A 13,927-nucleotide genomic window follows, 5' to 3' on the forward strand; every position below is an offset into this window, starting at 1 on the left:
GTGTCCATCCACAACTTAAAAAAAAAAAAGACCATTGATATTCTTGTTCATTTTATTTTATTTTGTGGAGGGCGTACGGGGGATTGAACTCAGGGGCACTCGACCACTGAGCCACATCCCAGCCCTATTTTGTATTTTATTTAGAGACAGGATCTCGCTAAGTTGCTTACTGCCTCGCTGGCTTTGAACTCTGGATCCTTGTACCTTAGCAGCCAAAGACGCTGGGATTACTGGCAAGTGCCACCGCGCCTGGCCGACCAGTGACATTCTGATTCATTGCTTTATTGGGCCTTTTGAAGGAAGAGCTACTTCTTTCTACAAAGCAAAAAAGCCCTCAGTTTCTATTGTTTATCCTTGTTATTATCCATATCTGAAAATAGATAGTTTCTCAATCCTAAAATCTTTAGAAAAATGTATCAATAATAGGAGTCAGTTTACATAATAGAAAAGCAATCCAAGTATGTGAATTAATTGCTGGAAACCTCTGTGCCTTTTGTTGTAAAATGAGGCTAATACAGTAAGTAATTCAGGAATTGGTGAGAGAACTGCATTCCTAATCCAGTGCCTAGCCCAGATAGAGTAGCAGCACAAACATTAGCTAATGTTCTGGTGGTGTTCTACTTGACAGTCTTCAATTGTTTCCCATTGCCTGCAGAAGAAAGACTCTATTCAGCTTGTCCCTCCAGGACAAATATAGAGGAGGGTACTCCTCCAGCCTCCTCTTCCCCTTCTTTTCTTCCTGCATGTTATGCTCTAGAACACTGGACTTATCAGTGCTCCTGATTTCATGTCTTTCCTGGAACAGTTTCTAAGCCAGGAAAGCCCTCACCTTGTTTTCTTATACCTACTCCTGCTTCAGGGTCCAACTCATATGTCAACATCTGCTTGAAGCCTTTGCTGACCTTCCAGATGGAATTAATTGATCCCTCCCAGCACTTATACTATTACATTTTTGGAGAATTTAACACATTGCAGTCTATATCCCTATAAATGTTCACTCCTGCAGGTTCCTGAGCAACTTGAGGGCTGTATCCTAATACCTTTGGTTCCTAAAGTATGGTTTACGTGTTAGGTAGCAGCTAGCCATGAGCAATGAAACGCATGGCAAGGTCAAGAGCGTTTTTTAAATTATTTGAGGGTCTTCTTTAAACTATTTCCAAAGTAGTTTATTGTAGAAAATAAATAGAAACAAAGGAGCTAGTTGGAAATCACACCAAGAGAAAAGGATTAATGGGACTGACTCTTGACAGGGTCGACTTAGGTTGATGTGAAGTTAGGAATATGGCCATAAATGTCTCTGATTTTCTGGGAAGGAAGAGTCCTTTAATAGCGCTAGTGCACTAAGGTAACTCCTGACCAGTTACTGACCCCAGTGCCCACATTACCATGGGATTGACTTGTAGATGAAGCCCCCCAAAATAGAAGGGCCACCATGACAGTTCTGGAGAGTGGACTAACTAAGGTCAAAAACTCCACCAACCCATGTGAAGGAGGATTTGAACACCTGACTGGCAAAGAGTACAGAAGGTGGTCCCCAGCTCTCCCAGTAATCAGCAAACAGTAATAAAATTGGAGACAGGCTGTTCTCTGCTCAGAGACGGCCCACCCTCTCTCTTTTGAGAGTGCTCTCTGCTTGAGCCTCACTTTGCTTTTACTTTCTGTTCACTCACTTTTACTTATAATAAAGTTATCTTGCATGACTTTTGGTATCTGACTGTAAATTTTCTTTCATCAGGACACAAGACCTGAGGTTTGGAGTTTTATTTCCCTGATTTCCAGTGATATAGGTTCCCTTGAAGCTGTTGTCTTGAAATCCTTTCAGAGGATCCTTACTAGGTAAAAAAATATTTTCATAATAATTCTAAGCTTTTATTTTCCTTTCTCATTCTCATAAACATATAATGAAGTCTGCGGGATACACGGGATACATGGTGTGTGATCTGGCAACAGATTAAAGTAAAAGCAGCTAAGTATGAAATTCCTGCTGTTTTCTATTAAGCCAGATGGTAAAGGCATTTGGAAAAAAAATGTACAACAATACCACTGTTCCTGATACACATTTTTATTTTGAAAAATAATTTTTAATTAGGGGCTGGGGTTGTGGCTCAGCAGTAGAGCACTTGCCTTGCACGTGCGAGAACCTGGGTTTGATCCTCAGCACCACATAAAAATAAATAAATAAAATAATTGTGACCAAACTACAACTAAAAAAAAAATATTAAAAAAATAATAATAATTTTTAATTAAAAATGTTACTTACATTAACATGTAATGGGTTTTTTCATTTTTGATTTACTTATTTATTGTGGTACTGGGGATTGAGCACAGGAGTGCTCTACCATTGAGCAACACTCCGAGCTCTTTTTAATTTTTTAAAATTTTGAGACTGGGACTTGCTAAATTGCTGAGGCTGGCCTTAAACTTGATCCTCCTGCCCCAACCCCCTAAGTAGCTAGGATTACAAGTGCGTTCCACTGTGACTGGCTGGCTTATTATTTTTAAATTCCTCGGTTTCAAGTTCAAAATTAACAAATATAGATAGATATAATCCACACAAAGAAGTTTCTTTGTGGTCTTCAGTATTTAAGAGTATAACATTATCCAGGCACAGTGGTGCACGCCTGTAATCCCAGCAATTTGGGAGGCTGAGGCAGGAGGATCTTGAATTCAAAGCCAGTCTCAGCAATTTATCGAGGCCCTAAGCAACTCAGTAAGACCCTGTCTCTAAATAAAATATAAAAGAAAAGGGTCAGGGATGTGGCTTAGTGGTTAAGCACTTCTGGGTTCAATCCCTGGCAGCAAAATGAATAAATAAATAAAAACAAATAAAAATGACTGGTCTAATGTGCTTACTGGCACAAAATAGGTTCCTAGTAATATTTAATAAATGGAAGAGAAATAGTTTGGTTTTTTTTAATTTACTGATTTGGTATTGGGGATTCAACCCAGGGGTACTTTACCACTGAGCCATATCCTCATCCCTTTTTAAAGTTTTATCTTGCTACAGGGTCCCATTAAATTGCCCAGGCTGGCCTTAAACTTGCAATCCTCCTGCCTCAGCCTCCTGGGTAGGTAGGATACAGGAGTACACTACCATGCTTGGTAAGAAATACTTTAAAATAGTAGTAGCTGGGCACGGTAGTACAAACCTGTAATCCCAGCAGCTTGGAGGCTGAGGCAGGAGGATTGTGAGTTCAAATCTAGCCTCAGCAAAAGTGAGGTGCTAAGCAACTCGGTGAGACTCTGTCTCTGAATCAAATAAAAAATAGGACTGGGGATGTGGCTCAGGAGTCGAGTGCCCCGGAGTTCAATCCCCAGTATGTATGTATGTATGTATGTATGTATGTATAAATAAATAAATAAATAAATAAATAAATAAATAAATAAAATAGTAGTAATCTTCCTTATAACAAAGATTTTTAAGTCCCCTCTCAATATTTTCATTGAGTGATACCCCAGGGTCCTAAAATTTTTTCTTAAAACTTTATGGAATGGGCTTCCTCTTCCTCATTTAGTTACTGTCTTCCTTACCTTGGAAGTTGTTCTAGAGGGGAAAAATGCAATCATAAAGCTTTGGCCCTGAGTCTCCCTGGAAGATGAAGAGTGAGTCGCCTTCCCTGCCTGCTGTCATCTGGTGGCTCTGTGCAGAGATAACAGCATGTTGCCCTGGCAGTGTACAAGCCGGGGAAGACAAGAAGTCCTCGAACTGGCAGCTGACTGGCTCTTTGGCAGAAGATCCTTACAACCTCGGTTCATTGTGTTTGTTTGAAAAGATTTTGCCAGGCCTGAGGTAAAAGATATGGGGAGCTTTTGAGTATTTCTTCAGAGCTGGCACCGCCTCCAAAATCTGATTTCCGAGGATCCCATACTCTGGCTGCCACTTCCTCTTTCTGACTCATTTGTTCTGATCCCTGTTCAGCTACTTAATCCCTCAGAGACCACAGTCCATTCCCATTGCCACTCTTTTGGTGACCCATTGCCTCCTTTGCTCTCTTCTTTAACCCACTAACTCCCTACAGAATCCTTCCTATCTCTTGCCCCTCTCCTCCTCCAACATTCTTCTCAGGAAAAAATTCCAACCCAGCTGGCCAGCGTGGTGGTGCATACCTGTAATCTCAGTGGCTCTGGAGGGTGAGGCAAGAGGATCACAAGGTCAAAGTCAGCCTCAGCAACTTATCGAGGCCCTAAGTGAGACCTTGTCTCTAAATAAAATATTAAAAAGGTCTAGGGAGGTGGCTCAGTGGTTAAGTACCCCTGGGTTCAATCCTGGGTTCCAAAAAAAAAAAAAAATCCAACCCAGCTACCTACTCATCCTGCACTTACATTCATACAGTGAGTCATTGCTGGAGAAAATCACTCAAGCATGCTGACCAAGGCACTTCCCACTGTGATCACTACTCCTGGGAATGCCAGCCCCTCCCACAATAGTTCCTATAAGCTCTGCTTCGCCTACACTGGGAGAATGTTTCTTCCAATTTCCAGCATATCCATAAACACACATTTGATTCCTCAAAAACACATTCTCAGTTTACAATCCTGTCTCATACTTTGTTGAGAAAATAGACCCAAATATAACCACTTCATCTTTCCCTGACAAATCCACCTGCATCTGGACCCCATACGCTGCCTTCAATTTCATCACGAGCCAAGAAGCTTCCTGGATCTTAGCCCTTCACTTCTGCTCAAGGAATCCTGGCCTCTGTCATCCCTTCTCTCTTGTAAAGTTTCTCTTTCACTAGTATCTCGTTTATATTAGCGTAGCTTAATATCACCTGTCTTCAGAAACCTTCCCAGATACATGCCCCTCCAAGTATCTGCACCACTTCCGCTAAATTTCTCTAGAGTTGTCTAGGCTCAGTCTCCACTTTCTCCTCACCTGGTCTCCCTTCAACCTACTCATCCAAGCAGCTGTTGTCAAGGCCACCAAAAATATTTTGCCAGTCTCTTGATTGTTAGGCAATGAATTGTCCTCCCCCAAAATATATTGAAACCCTAACCAGGACTTCCCAATATGGCCTTATTTGAAAATAAGTTCTTTGCACATAATCAAGTTAAGTGGAAGTAGTTAGGGTGGGGGCCTAATCCAATATCAGGGTATCTTGGTTAAAAGGGGAAGCTGGACACAGTCACTTGCATGCACATGGCCTTCAGGTGGACATGAAGGCCAAGATCAGGGGGTGTGTATCTCTAAGCCCAGAAATACCAAAGATTGCCAGCAAAGAACTGTTGGGAAAAGTATAAACGGCAGCCATACCCCAGAGAAAAAACCCCAACATGGCGCCTAAGCACCTCTTCTTCCTACCTTCTTCTTTTCTGCAGTGGCGCGAAAAGTTCCCGCCCGTGTGAACTCTCCCGCCGGCGCCAATTTCAAACCTCGCTGGCGGGGAACCTTAGCCCCAATGAGAACTAATTCCTGGGCTCCGGAGCTGATATCTGGAAGGACTTGCCAATGAACGGGTGGCCTGCCACTTATCTAAGCCCTGCCATCTCCCCCTCAGTTCTATATAAGCACACTGCTTTTTGCAATAAAATTAGAATTCTCCCGGCGAAGTGTCTTTGCGTGGGGAATTCTTTCAATAACCAGAAACTAGGAGACAGGCCTGGATCAGATTCTTCCTCTGGTGAAACAAACCCTGCTGACTCCTTGACTGTTGGCAGCAGGTCCACCCTGGCCCCTGGAGCCCTACCTCCACTAGTTTGTTCTGTATGTCAGTGTGGCCAGCTCACAAGGCCATGGCGAACTTGTAGTTTTTCTGTTTCTGCTTGTCCGTCTGAGACATATGTATCCCACGGGAATGCCTTGACCTTTTCTGGTCTGATGGACTTATTGTTAAGGGAGGTTTCGGTACCTGACAATAATAGATGTTGAAACTAAATTTCTCCCCCCTCCCTCCTGCTTTTGGGTAGTTTTCCACTTCTGCTGCTTGGGGTATAAAAAAGGTGTGTTAGCAATAAAGAGTATTGACTCCTGGATGAAGAACCTTGGTGTCCTGTGTGTCTTTTAACCTCGCCGTCCCTCGCCGGACTCGGCTCCCTTGGCCGGACGCGGCACTTGACCTTGGGACTTCCAGCCTCCAGAGCTATGAGACAAATTTCTGTTTGAAAGCCAGTCAGTGTGGGGTGCTTGGTAAGGCAGCCCTGGGAAACTGACCATACCTCTTTAGTTTTCCCCCAACACCATTCGTCTGGTTTTCCTATCATTTCAGTGCCTGTGCTTCTTCCTCTGAATGTTGGCCTCAGTCCCTCCTGTTTTCCTGGCTTCTCAAACCTGAGTGATCTCGTCCAGTTCCATGGAATTAAAGGCAGCCTACATTCTGATGAGTTCCCTATCTAAACTCCAGACAACTCTCCCTTGGACTTCAGGTTCCATTCTACTCCTTCTCCAACTGGGTGTCTATCGGGTGTCTCAAACTTACCATGATTAAGTCAAAGGTCTTGACTGGGCTTTTCCACGTTAACTCTAAGCACCTACCTGCTTTACCACTGAACTAGACTCCCAGACCCAGGTTCATCTGTGACTCCTCTTTCCCTTTCGGGAATTGAACCCAGGGCAGCAGAATCCAGGACCTCATGCTTAGGCGAGCACTCTACCATTGAGCTACACCCTGAGTCCTACAATAATCTCTTGTAAATTGGGCCTGGTGGTGGCCATACCTGTAATCCCTGCTACTCAGGAGGCTGAGGCAGGATTGCAAGTTCAAGGCCAGTCCTGGGCAATTTTGGGAGACCCTGCCTCAAAATAAGACAAAAAGGGTTGGGGATGTAAGTCAGAAGTAGAAATAACTTACCTAGCATGCCCCCTGGATCCAACCCCCAGTACTACAAAAAAAAAAAAAAAAAAAAAAAGAAAAGGAAAAAAAAAAATAGCAACACTGCCACCTTTTCTCAAAACCCACCAATGGCATCCCCTTTACTCTATTAGTAAAGTCCAGAGTGCTGACTTTAAAAAAAAAAAATTGTTCTTTTTAGATACACATGATAGTAGTGTGTATTTTGACATATTTTACATACATGGAGTATAACTTATTCTAATTAGGATCCCATTCTTGTGGTTGTACATGATATGGAGTTTTTCACTGGTTGTATATTCATATGTGAACTTAGGAAAGTTATGTCTAACTCATTCTACTGTCTTTCCTATCCCCGCCTTCCCTTCATTCCCCTTTGTCTAATCCACAGAACTTCTATTCTTTCCTCCCCCTCACCTTATTGTGAATTAGCATCTGCATCTGAAAACATTTGGCCTTTGGGTTTTGGGGATTGGCTTATTTCACTGAGCATGATAATCTCTAGTTCCATCCATTTACCAGCAAATGCCATAATTTCATTCTTCTTTGTGGCTGCATAATATTCCATTGTGTATTATATTTACCACATTTTCTTTATCCATTCATCTACTGAAGGGTACCTAGGTTGGTTCCATAGCTTGGCTACTGTGAATTGAGCTACTATAAACATCGATGTGGCCATGTCAGTATAGTATGCTGATTTTAAGTTCCTTTGGGTATATGCTTGCTGAGAGCCATTGCCAAGTAGGAATGACGCATGGCAATTTCTTTGTCAGCCTACCCCATGTTGCTTAGAGGGAGGACTCTCCATTGTGGAAATGAGCTTGCCTTGGACCCAGGTCATTTGCAGTGACATTGCATGAAGTTTGAGTAAGGTGACCCTGCTCAAGGACCAGGGCGGATCCGGGTTTAGGGCGGATCAGGGTTTAGGGTGGATCGGGGTTTAGGGCGGTTCCAGGTTTAAGGTGATTCCTGCTGGGAATAGGGCGTATCCTGCTGCCTCAGGCTCCCGCCCACTCCTTCAGTTCCCTTTGAGTTCTCTTGAGGGATTGAGAGAGTATTTGGGATGTAGAGTGCCGGTGGATTTCCCCCAGAACATGCGTGCGTCTAGAGTGCTGGTGAGAGGTCGGGAATAAAGACTTGCTGTTTGAATCTACAAGGCTGTGAGTGGCTCGTGATTTTGTGCCCAGCCAGACTGCGGCATATGCTGAGGAGTGGGATAACTGGGTCAAAAGGTGGTTCCATTCCAAGTTTTCTGAGGAATCTCCGTACTGCTTTCCAGAGTGGTTGCACCAATTTGCAGTCTCATCAACAATGTCTGAGGGGACCTTTCCCCAACATCCTTGCCAATGTTTGTTACTTGTATTCTTGATAATTGCCATTCTGACTGGAGTGAGATGGAATCTCAAGTGTGTGTGTGTGTGTGTTTAATATTTTTTAGTTGTCAATGGACCTTTATTCTATTTATTTATGTGGTGCTTAGGATCGAACCCAGTGCTTCACCACTGAACCAAGCACTCTGCCACTGAGCTATAACCCTGCCTTCAGCGTGATTTTAGTTTGCATTTCTCTAGTTGCTAGAGATGTTGAACATTTTTCATGTATTTGTTGACCAATCATATTTCTTCTATGAAGTGCCTGTTCAGTTCCTTTGCCCATTTATTGATTGGGTTATTTGGGCTTTTTTTTTGTTGTTGTTAAGTTTTTTTGAGTTATTTATAAATCCTAGAGATTAATGCTGTATCTTTACATGAGACTTTAAGGGGCTGGGGTTGTGGCTCAGCAGTAGAGGGCTCACCTAATATCATTAATTAATTAATTAATTATATTGTATCCAACTACAACGAAAAAATAAATATTAAAAAGAAAGAAAAGGAAAAAAATGAGACTTTAAAACTCAGTTCAAATATCTCCTCTGTGAAGCCCCCTCTGCCCATACCACCCCTCCTCTTTCCCTTTGTCACTGTACTATAATTGCAGTTGTCCCTGGGCATGGAGGTGGGTTTTTGTTTCAGGACCTGCTGCAATTACCAATATGCCCGAATCTCAAGTCTCTTATTATAAAAAATGGCCTAGTATTTGCACATAACCTATCCAATCCTCCCACATATTTAACTCATGTCCAGATTACTTATATTGCCTAACATAGTGTAAATGTTATGTAAACAATTGTTAGACTGCATAGTTTAGGGAATGCTGACCAAAATTTAAAAAAAAAAAAAAAATCTGCACTTGTTCAATTTAGATGCAATTGTTTTGTTTGTTTGTTTGTTTGTTTGTTTGTTTTTTAAATATAAATATCTTTCATCCCTGGTTGAAATACAGAGCCACCAATAAAGAGGGGTGACTGCCTCCCTTGCTATACTAAGTTCCTTGAGGACAGGATCCACACCTGGGTCATCTGAGTAGCCACAGTGCGCCTGACTCCTCACCTGCCCGAGGGCCCTCAGTGTAGTCTACCTGATCAGATACCTCAGACAAGTCCCAGCCATCAGAATTATCCATCCACTTAAAAATGCTACTTTTGTTGTTGTTGTTGTTAACCTTTGAAATCCAATCTAATCTTTCCCCTCCAAATCCCTGCAAGTTGGGAAACTTGGTTTTCATCCCCTTTTTTGAAGTGGGAAAACCTGGCCTCCTGGGCCTCTGTTGTTCCCTGCTCTCCAGCAACCCTGTCCCCCACCCCCAGCTCTCATTCCCACTCCTCCCTCAGGAGGTTCAGGTTTCTACTCCACTTGGCCAGGAAATATCCTTGACTAAGACTCTTGCCAGACTCAAGTTTTAACTTTTAAAAGATCCATAGGGACTTGTCCAGAACAGCCATAACCCCTCAAAGGCACTTAGAAACATAACAGGTAACATTTCTACTGTTTACTGCTGCAAAATCCCCTGGAAACGCCACAAAATTCCCCAGTCTTATGAAATAAGACTCCTCACCAGAGAGTTTTTAACAACTTCTGGGTAAAATGTTTGAACAAGGGTCACACCCCCTGCATCCTCCATTTGGGGGTTCACTTCTGGGCTATAATTCTGCTCTAACAGCTTGATAGTTACCAGGCGCCCCAAGAGGTTCAGTTTCTTTTATAAAATGGAGTTGGTTAAACAGCACTAGATAGTAAACTTTCCCCCCCACCCCAGTACAGGGGCACTCAGCCATTGAGCCACACCCCCAGCCCTATTTTGTATTTTATTTAGAGACAGGATCTCACTGAGTTGCTTAGGGCCTGGCTTTTGCTGGCTTTGAACTTGCAATCCTTTGACCTCAGCCTCCCTAGCTGCTGGGATTACAGGCGTGTGCCACCACGCCCTACTTTAAATTTTTTGAGATAGTATTCTGCTAATTTGTCCAGGCTGGCCTCCAACTTGGAATCTTCCTGTCTCAGCCTCCAGAGTTTCTGGGATTAACAGGCACTTGATACCATACCCAGCTTAAACTTCTTAAATACAATTAATTGTTTTTATTTATTTCTATAACCTTCAGCTGCAGATCTGGTACAGGAAACAGTGTATAATTCCAGATGTACCCTCACAATGTGAGTGAAGACATGCCACTAGGTAGCACCAATACATTCATTATTGACAGAATTAATGAGCCATAGCTACTTCCCGAAGTGACTGTATTTAAAAACAAAAACAAGACATAATATATATTAAAACACTCCGAAAACTATCAAATAGTACATCAACTCCAGTGGTTGCATAATACATTTGCCTTCAGAGTCAAACAAACCTGGCTTCAAATCCTAGTTCCAAGACTGACTGGCTGTGTGCCCTCAGGCAAGTTACTTAATCTCTCAGACCTTTAGTCTCCTCATCTGAAAAATGGGGATAATCATGTCTATCTGATGAAGTTCTTCTGAGGCTAGATTCATCTGACAAAGGTGAAATTGCCTTCAGCAGTGAGCCAGGAGGGCACATATATGTTACCATTTGTAAAACCCCTATCATTATTCTTCATCTTGTGCATCAGAGGCTGTCATCTAAACCTTTACACATCCATGTTTAAAATGGTAATTTCGTTTTTCACAAATGTCATTTATTAGAAAATACAATTCCAGAGAAAGTAGAAGATACAAGGGGTTTGGGAAGTGGGTACAGTACACAGACCTCTTTACATCAGGAGCGTAGAGTCAAAATGTGCTACAGGCAAAAAGCCAGTAACATTTATGGTCCATACATCTGGAATAGTTCTGCCGTTTCCCTCTCCCCCAGCCTGTCTCCTCTGCAGCCAGCTTATCCCTGGCTTTTAAAATGTAAGACAAAGATTGAAACTTCCTTGCTGTTCTGTGGCTTCAATGAATGGAGCTTCTTTCTTGGCAATGGAAAGAGTCAGAAAAAAAGGGAATTTCTGACCCTTGGAGTTGGGGAGGAGGCTGGTAGGGGACAGTTTGCAGAATGTCCTCTTCACTCCTTTCCCCACTCATGGGGCAGATCCAGCCAAGTGTGGTTTAAAAATTTAATATCATATCCAGAGTCTCTCCCTCTTTTCTCTTTCTGAAGGAAGACAACCCTTGGGGGAGGAACGCAACAGTGAATTTTAAAATCCATCTGTTAGGGAATAAAGAGTATAGAGAGGTAAGAGCCCCAGGTCCCTCCCTCCCAGCCCCTGAGCTCAGCTCCAGCGTGACAACCACGGCTCCCATTGAGCCTCCTGACCAATCGCTGGGAATAATAAGGGGGTGGGCGGAATCCCTTGCCCCATGATGCTTTGCTTCAGAGTGGGCATCCCTTTGGCTCCAGACTATGTAGGTTGATGGCCCCACAGAGGGAGGGAAATTCTTAGAAAACATGTGACAGAAATGAATTTGGGAAGAGAAGCAGCTCGGCTGGAAGAAGTGGGGGGAAACGGGGATGCCCTCAGAAACTAAGCAGCAGGCAGCAGCCCTGGCACCTGCCACCTAGAGGCCTCCGCCTGGGGCCAGGGCACCCTTGGGTGTCCCACCATTCTGCCCCACTAGGAAAAAGGGAGAAACCTATGGGGAAGTGCCCCCAGCGTATTCACAGGGACTATAGGGCCCACTGCAGGGCCAAGAGGGCTAGAGGGGCGGGGGGAGGGACAGTATTCAGGCTGAGTCCTAACAGAGAAGGGAAGATGGGGAAAAACCCCTCCCCCTACAGAGCATGGGTCCCTGAATACAGGTCCTTGGCAGGAGCCCGACATGGAAGGCCCTTCCTTACACATGTAGGTATCGCGTCGCTCTCCTTTGGAGGCAAAATCAGAACAGCCCAGTGGTGCAGGCCTCGGTCCAGCACAGACCACCCTCCCTGTCCCTCTCCAACCTGCCCTCAGACAGGGGGGAGGCATTGACCGAGACCCACTGGGCCCCTCCTCAAATAATTCCTGTAGCTAGAAAAAAACAAAAACAAAAATCCTAGGGAAAAGTCCAATAAGAACCTTAACCATACAAAAGTCCAAAGAGTCTTGCCCTCTTGCCTTCTGAGGCATATGTACGTCCCTTCTCGCAAAAAGCTTCCTGTCCCAGTTAGGACAACATTACTATTTCATTTTTTAAAAATAAAAATAAAGATATCCACCCACCCTCCCCTCAAATGCTACCTCGTCCGGCCCACCCCACACACACCCCAAACCAGGCATTGCTCCCTTGACACAAGGTAAACTTAAAACTCTGCTGCAGCCTCTCAGCTTCCAAGGGGCTGCTCAGCACAAACCAGCAACTCAAGCTCAGTCCGCAGAGGAAGGGCTGGCAGAGAGCACCCGACTCTCCCTGCCTCTTCTCATGGAGGCCAGGTCCACCTGGACGGAGGAGGAGGCCCACTAAGAACGCCGCCCCTTCCCCGAGTTAAACGGCAGAGCAGGGGAGAGTCCACTGCCCCAGGTCCAGTCACCAGCTGGAGGTCCCAGGCTGTGGCTCCCATGGGCTCACAAGGTCCCATGGCCCCGAGACCCCAGCGCGAACCAGCCAGTCTTCTCCTGGGCCAGGTCCAGCTCCCGCAGGCGGATGTGCACCTCCCCGAGGAGGACGTTCTCCCAGAATCCTTGCTCACTTAGCACGCTCAGCTGGAGCTCCCGCTGCCGCAGGTCTCCCTTGGGAATCCCATCATACACCAACTGCAAACACAGGGGACAGGGGCGTGGTGAGAGAGAGAAGGGGCACAGGCCACAGGGGACAGGGAGGTGCTCATGTCCCTGTTGGTGGGATCTGGCTGTGACTGAGACCACTTTATTTCTTCAGACTAGCAGAGCCCAAGGGAATACAGGAAGCACACAGAATCCAAGGGAGGCATTTGAGAACTTTGTTCTCTGCTTAGAGTTCAAGCAGGTGAGGGCATTTTATTGGGGTCACTGGTCATTTCCAGCCCAGGACTCGCTTGCTCCTGCTCCCCGCAGGACAGGGCTCAGGCCTCAGTTCTGGACTCCCAACCCGAAGGGTCAGAGGCTTTTTATGTAAAGGAACACATGGCAAATATTTCTAGGCTTTCGAAGTAGAGTCTGTGCCCAAACTACTCAAGCCTGCCATTGCTACATGAAAGCCGTCACAGACGACGCCTAAATCACAAGTGTGGCGTGTCCCAATGCAACTTTCTTTTTAGGAACAGGCATAGTTTGCCAAACCCTGCCCAGCCCTGCCATGTCCCCTACACACCATCTCATTGTAGGTAGGGTTGCAGGTTTTCCGGGCCACTTTGGTTTTCCTTTTAGTGGTTTTCTGGGGGTCAGGAAGGAGGTAAATCTTCACATAGGGGTCAGGGTCGTTCCCATCCTGAAGCTGTTGCTAAAATTAAATTAAAAAAAAAAAAAGATGAAGATTCTTACAGCAGCTGTCTCTTCCTCACAATGCCTGTGATGACACCCTAAGCCAGACTTTCTCTCCACATCTGGCTTCCTGCAGCGCACACCTAATTTGTTTGTCAGCTTCCAGCTCACACCATTCTGATAAAAATATCTCCCGTGACCGTGTTAGGTATCCTACGTCATTCAGATCCAAATGCTCAGGTCATCCCATAATGTGGTCTGTATTGAATGAGCCATCCCGCCCCGGCCCCCCCCCCACATCCCACCCCAGCCCCCAGGCATCTTCTTATGGTGCTATTTTGTCATTTGGTCCATTTAACCCCTAAGAGGTGGAGCTACGAGTCAGAGTGATTAAGTTCCCTTATTCAAGGTCAGCCAGCTAGTG

At 44.7% G+C, this 13,927-nt stretch overlaps 1 protein-coding gene across 1 annotated transcript in view; it reads right to left on the reverse strand.

The window, feature by feature from the left end:
• Nucleotides 1-10,814: 10,814 nt before the first annotated feature.
• Pik3c2b (phosphatidylinositol-4-phosphate 3-kinase catalytic subunit type 2 beta) overlaps nt 10,815-13,927 on the reverse strand; it is a 62,558-nt gene continuing 59,445 nt past the window's right edge. The window contains exons 32-33 of the mRNA XM_015483911.2: nt 13,394-13,522; nt 10,815-12,858 (exon numbers count right to left, since the gene is read on the reverse strand). Of these exons, the coding sequence (XP_015339397.1) occupies nt 12,670-12,858; nt 13,394-13,522 (318 nt within the window). The 3' untranslated portion in view covers nt 10,815-12,669. The remainder of the gene's footprint in view (nt 12,859-13,393; nt 13,523-13,927) is intronic.

This window comes from Marmota marmota, unplaced genomic scaffold, assembly GCF_001458135.2.
Source record: "Marmota marmota marmota unplaced genomic scaffold, marMar, whole genome shotgun sequence".
NCBI classification, from domain to species: Eukaryota; Metazoa; Chordata; class Mammalia; order Rodentia; family Sciuridae; genus Marmota; species Marmota marmota.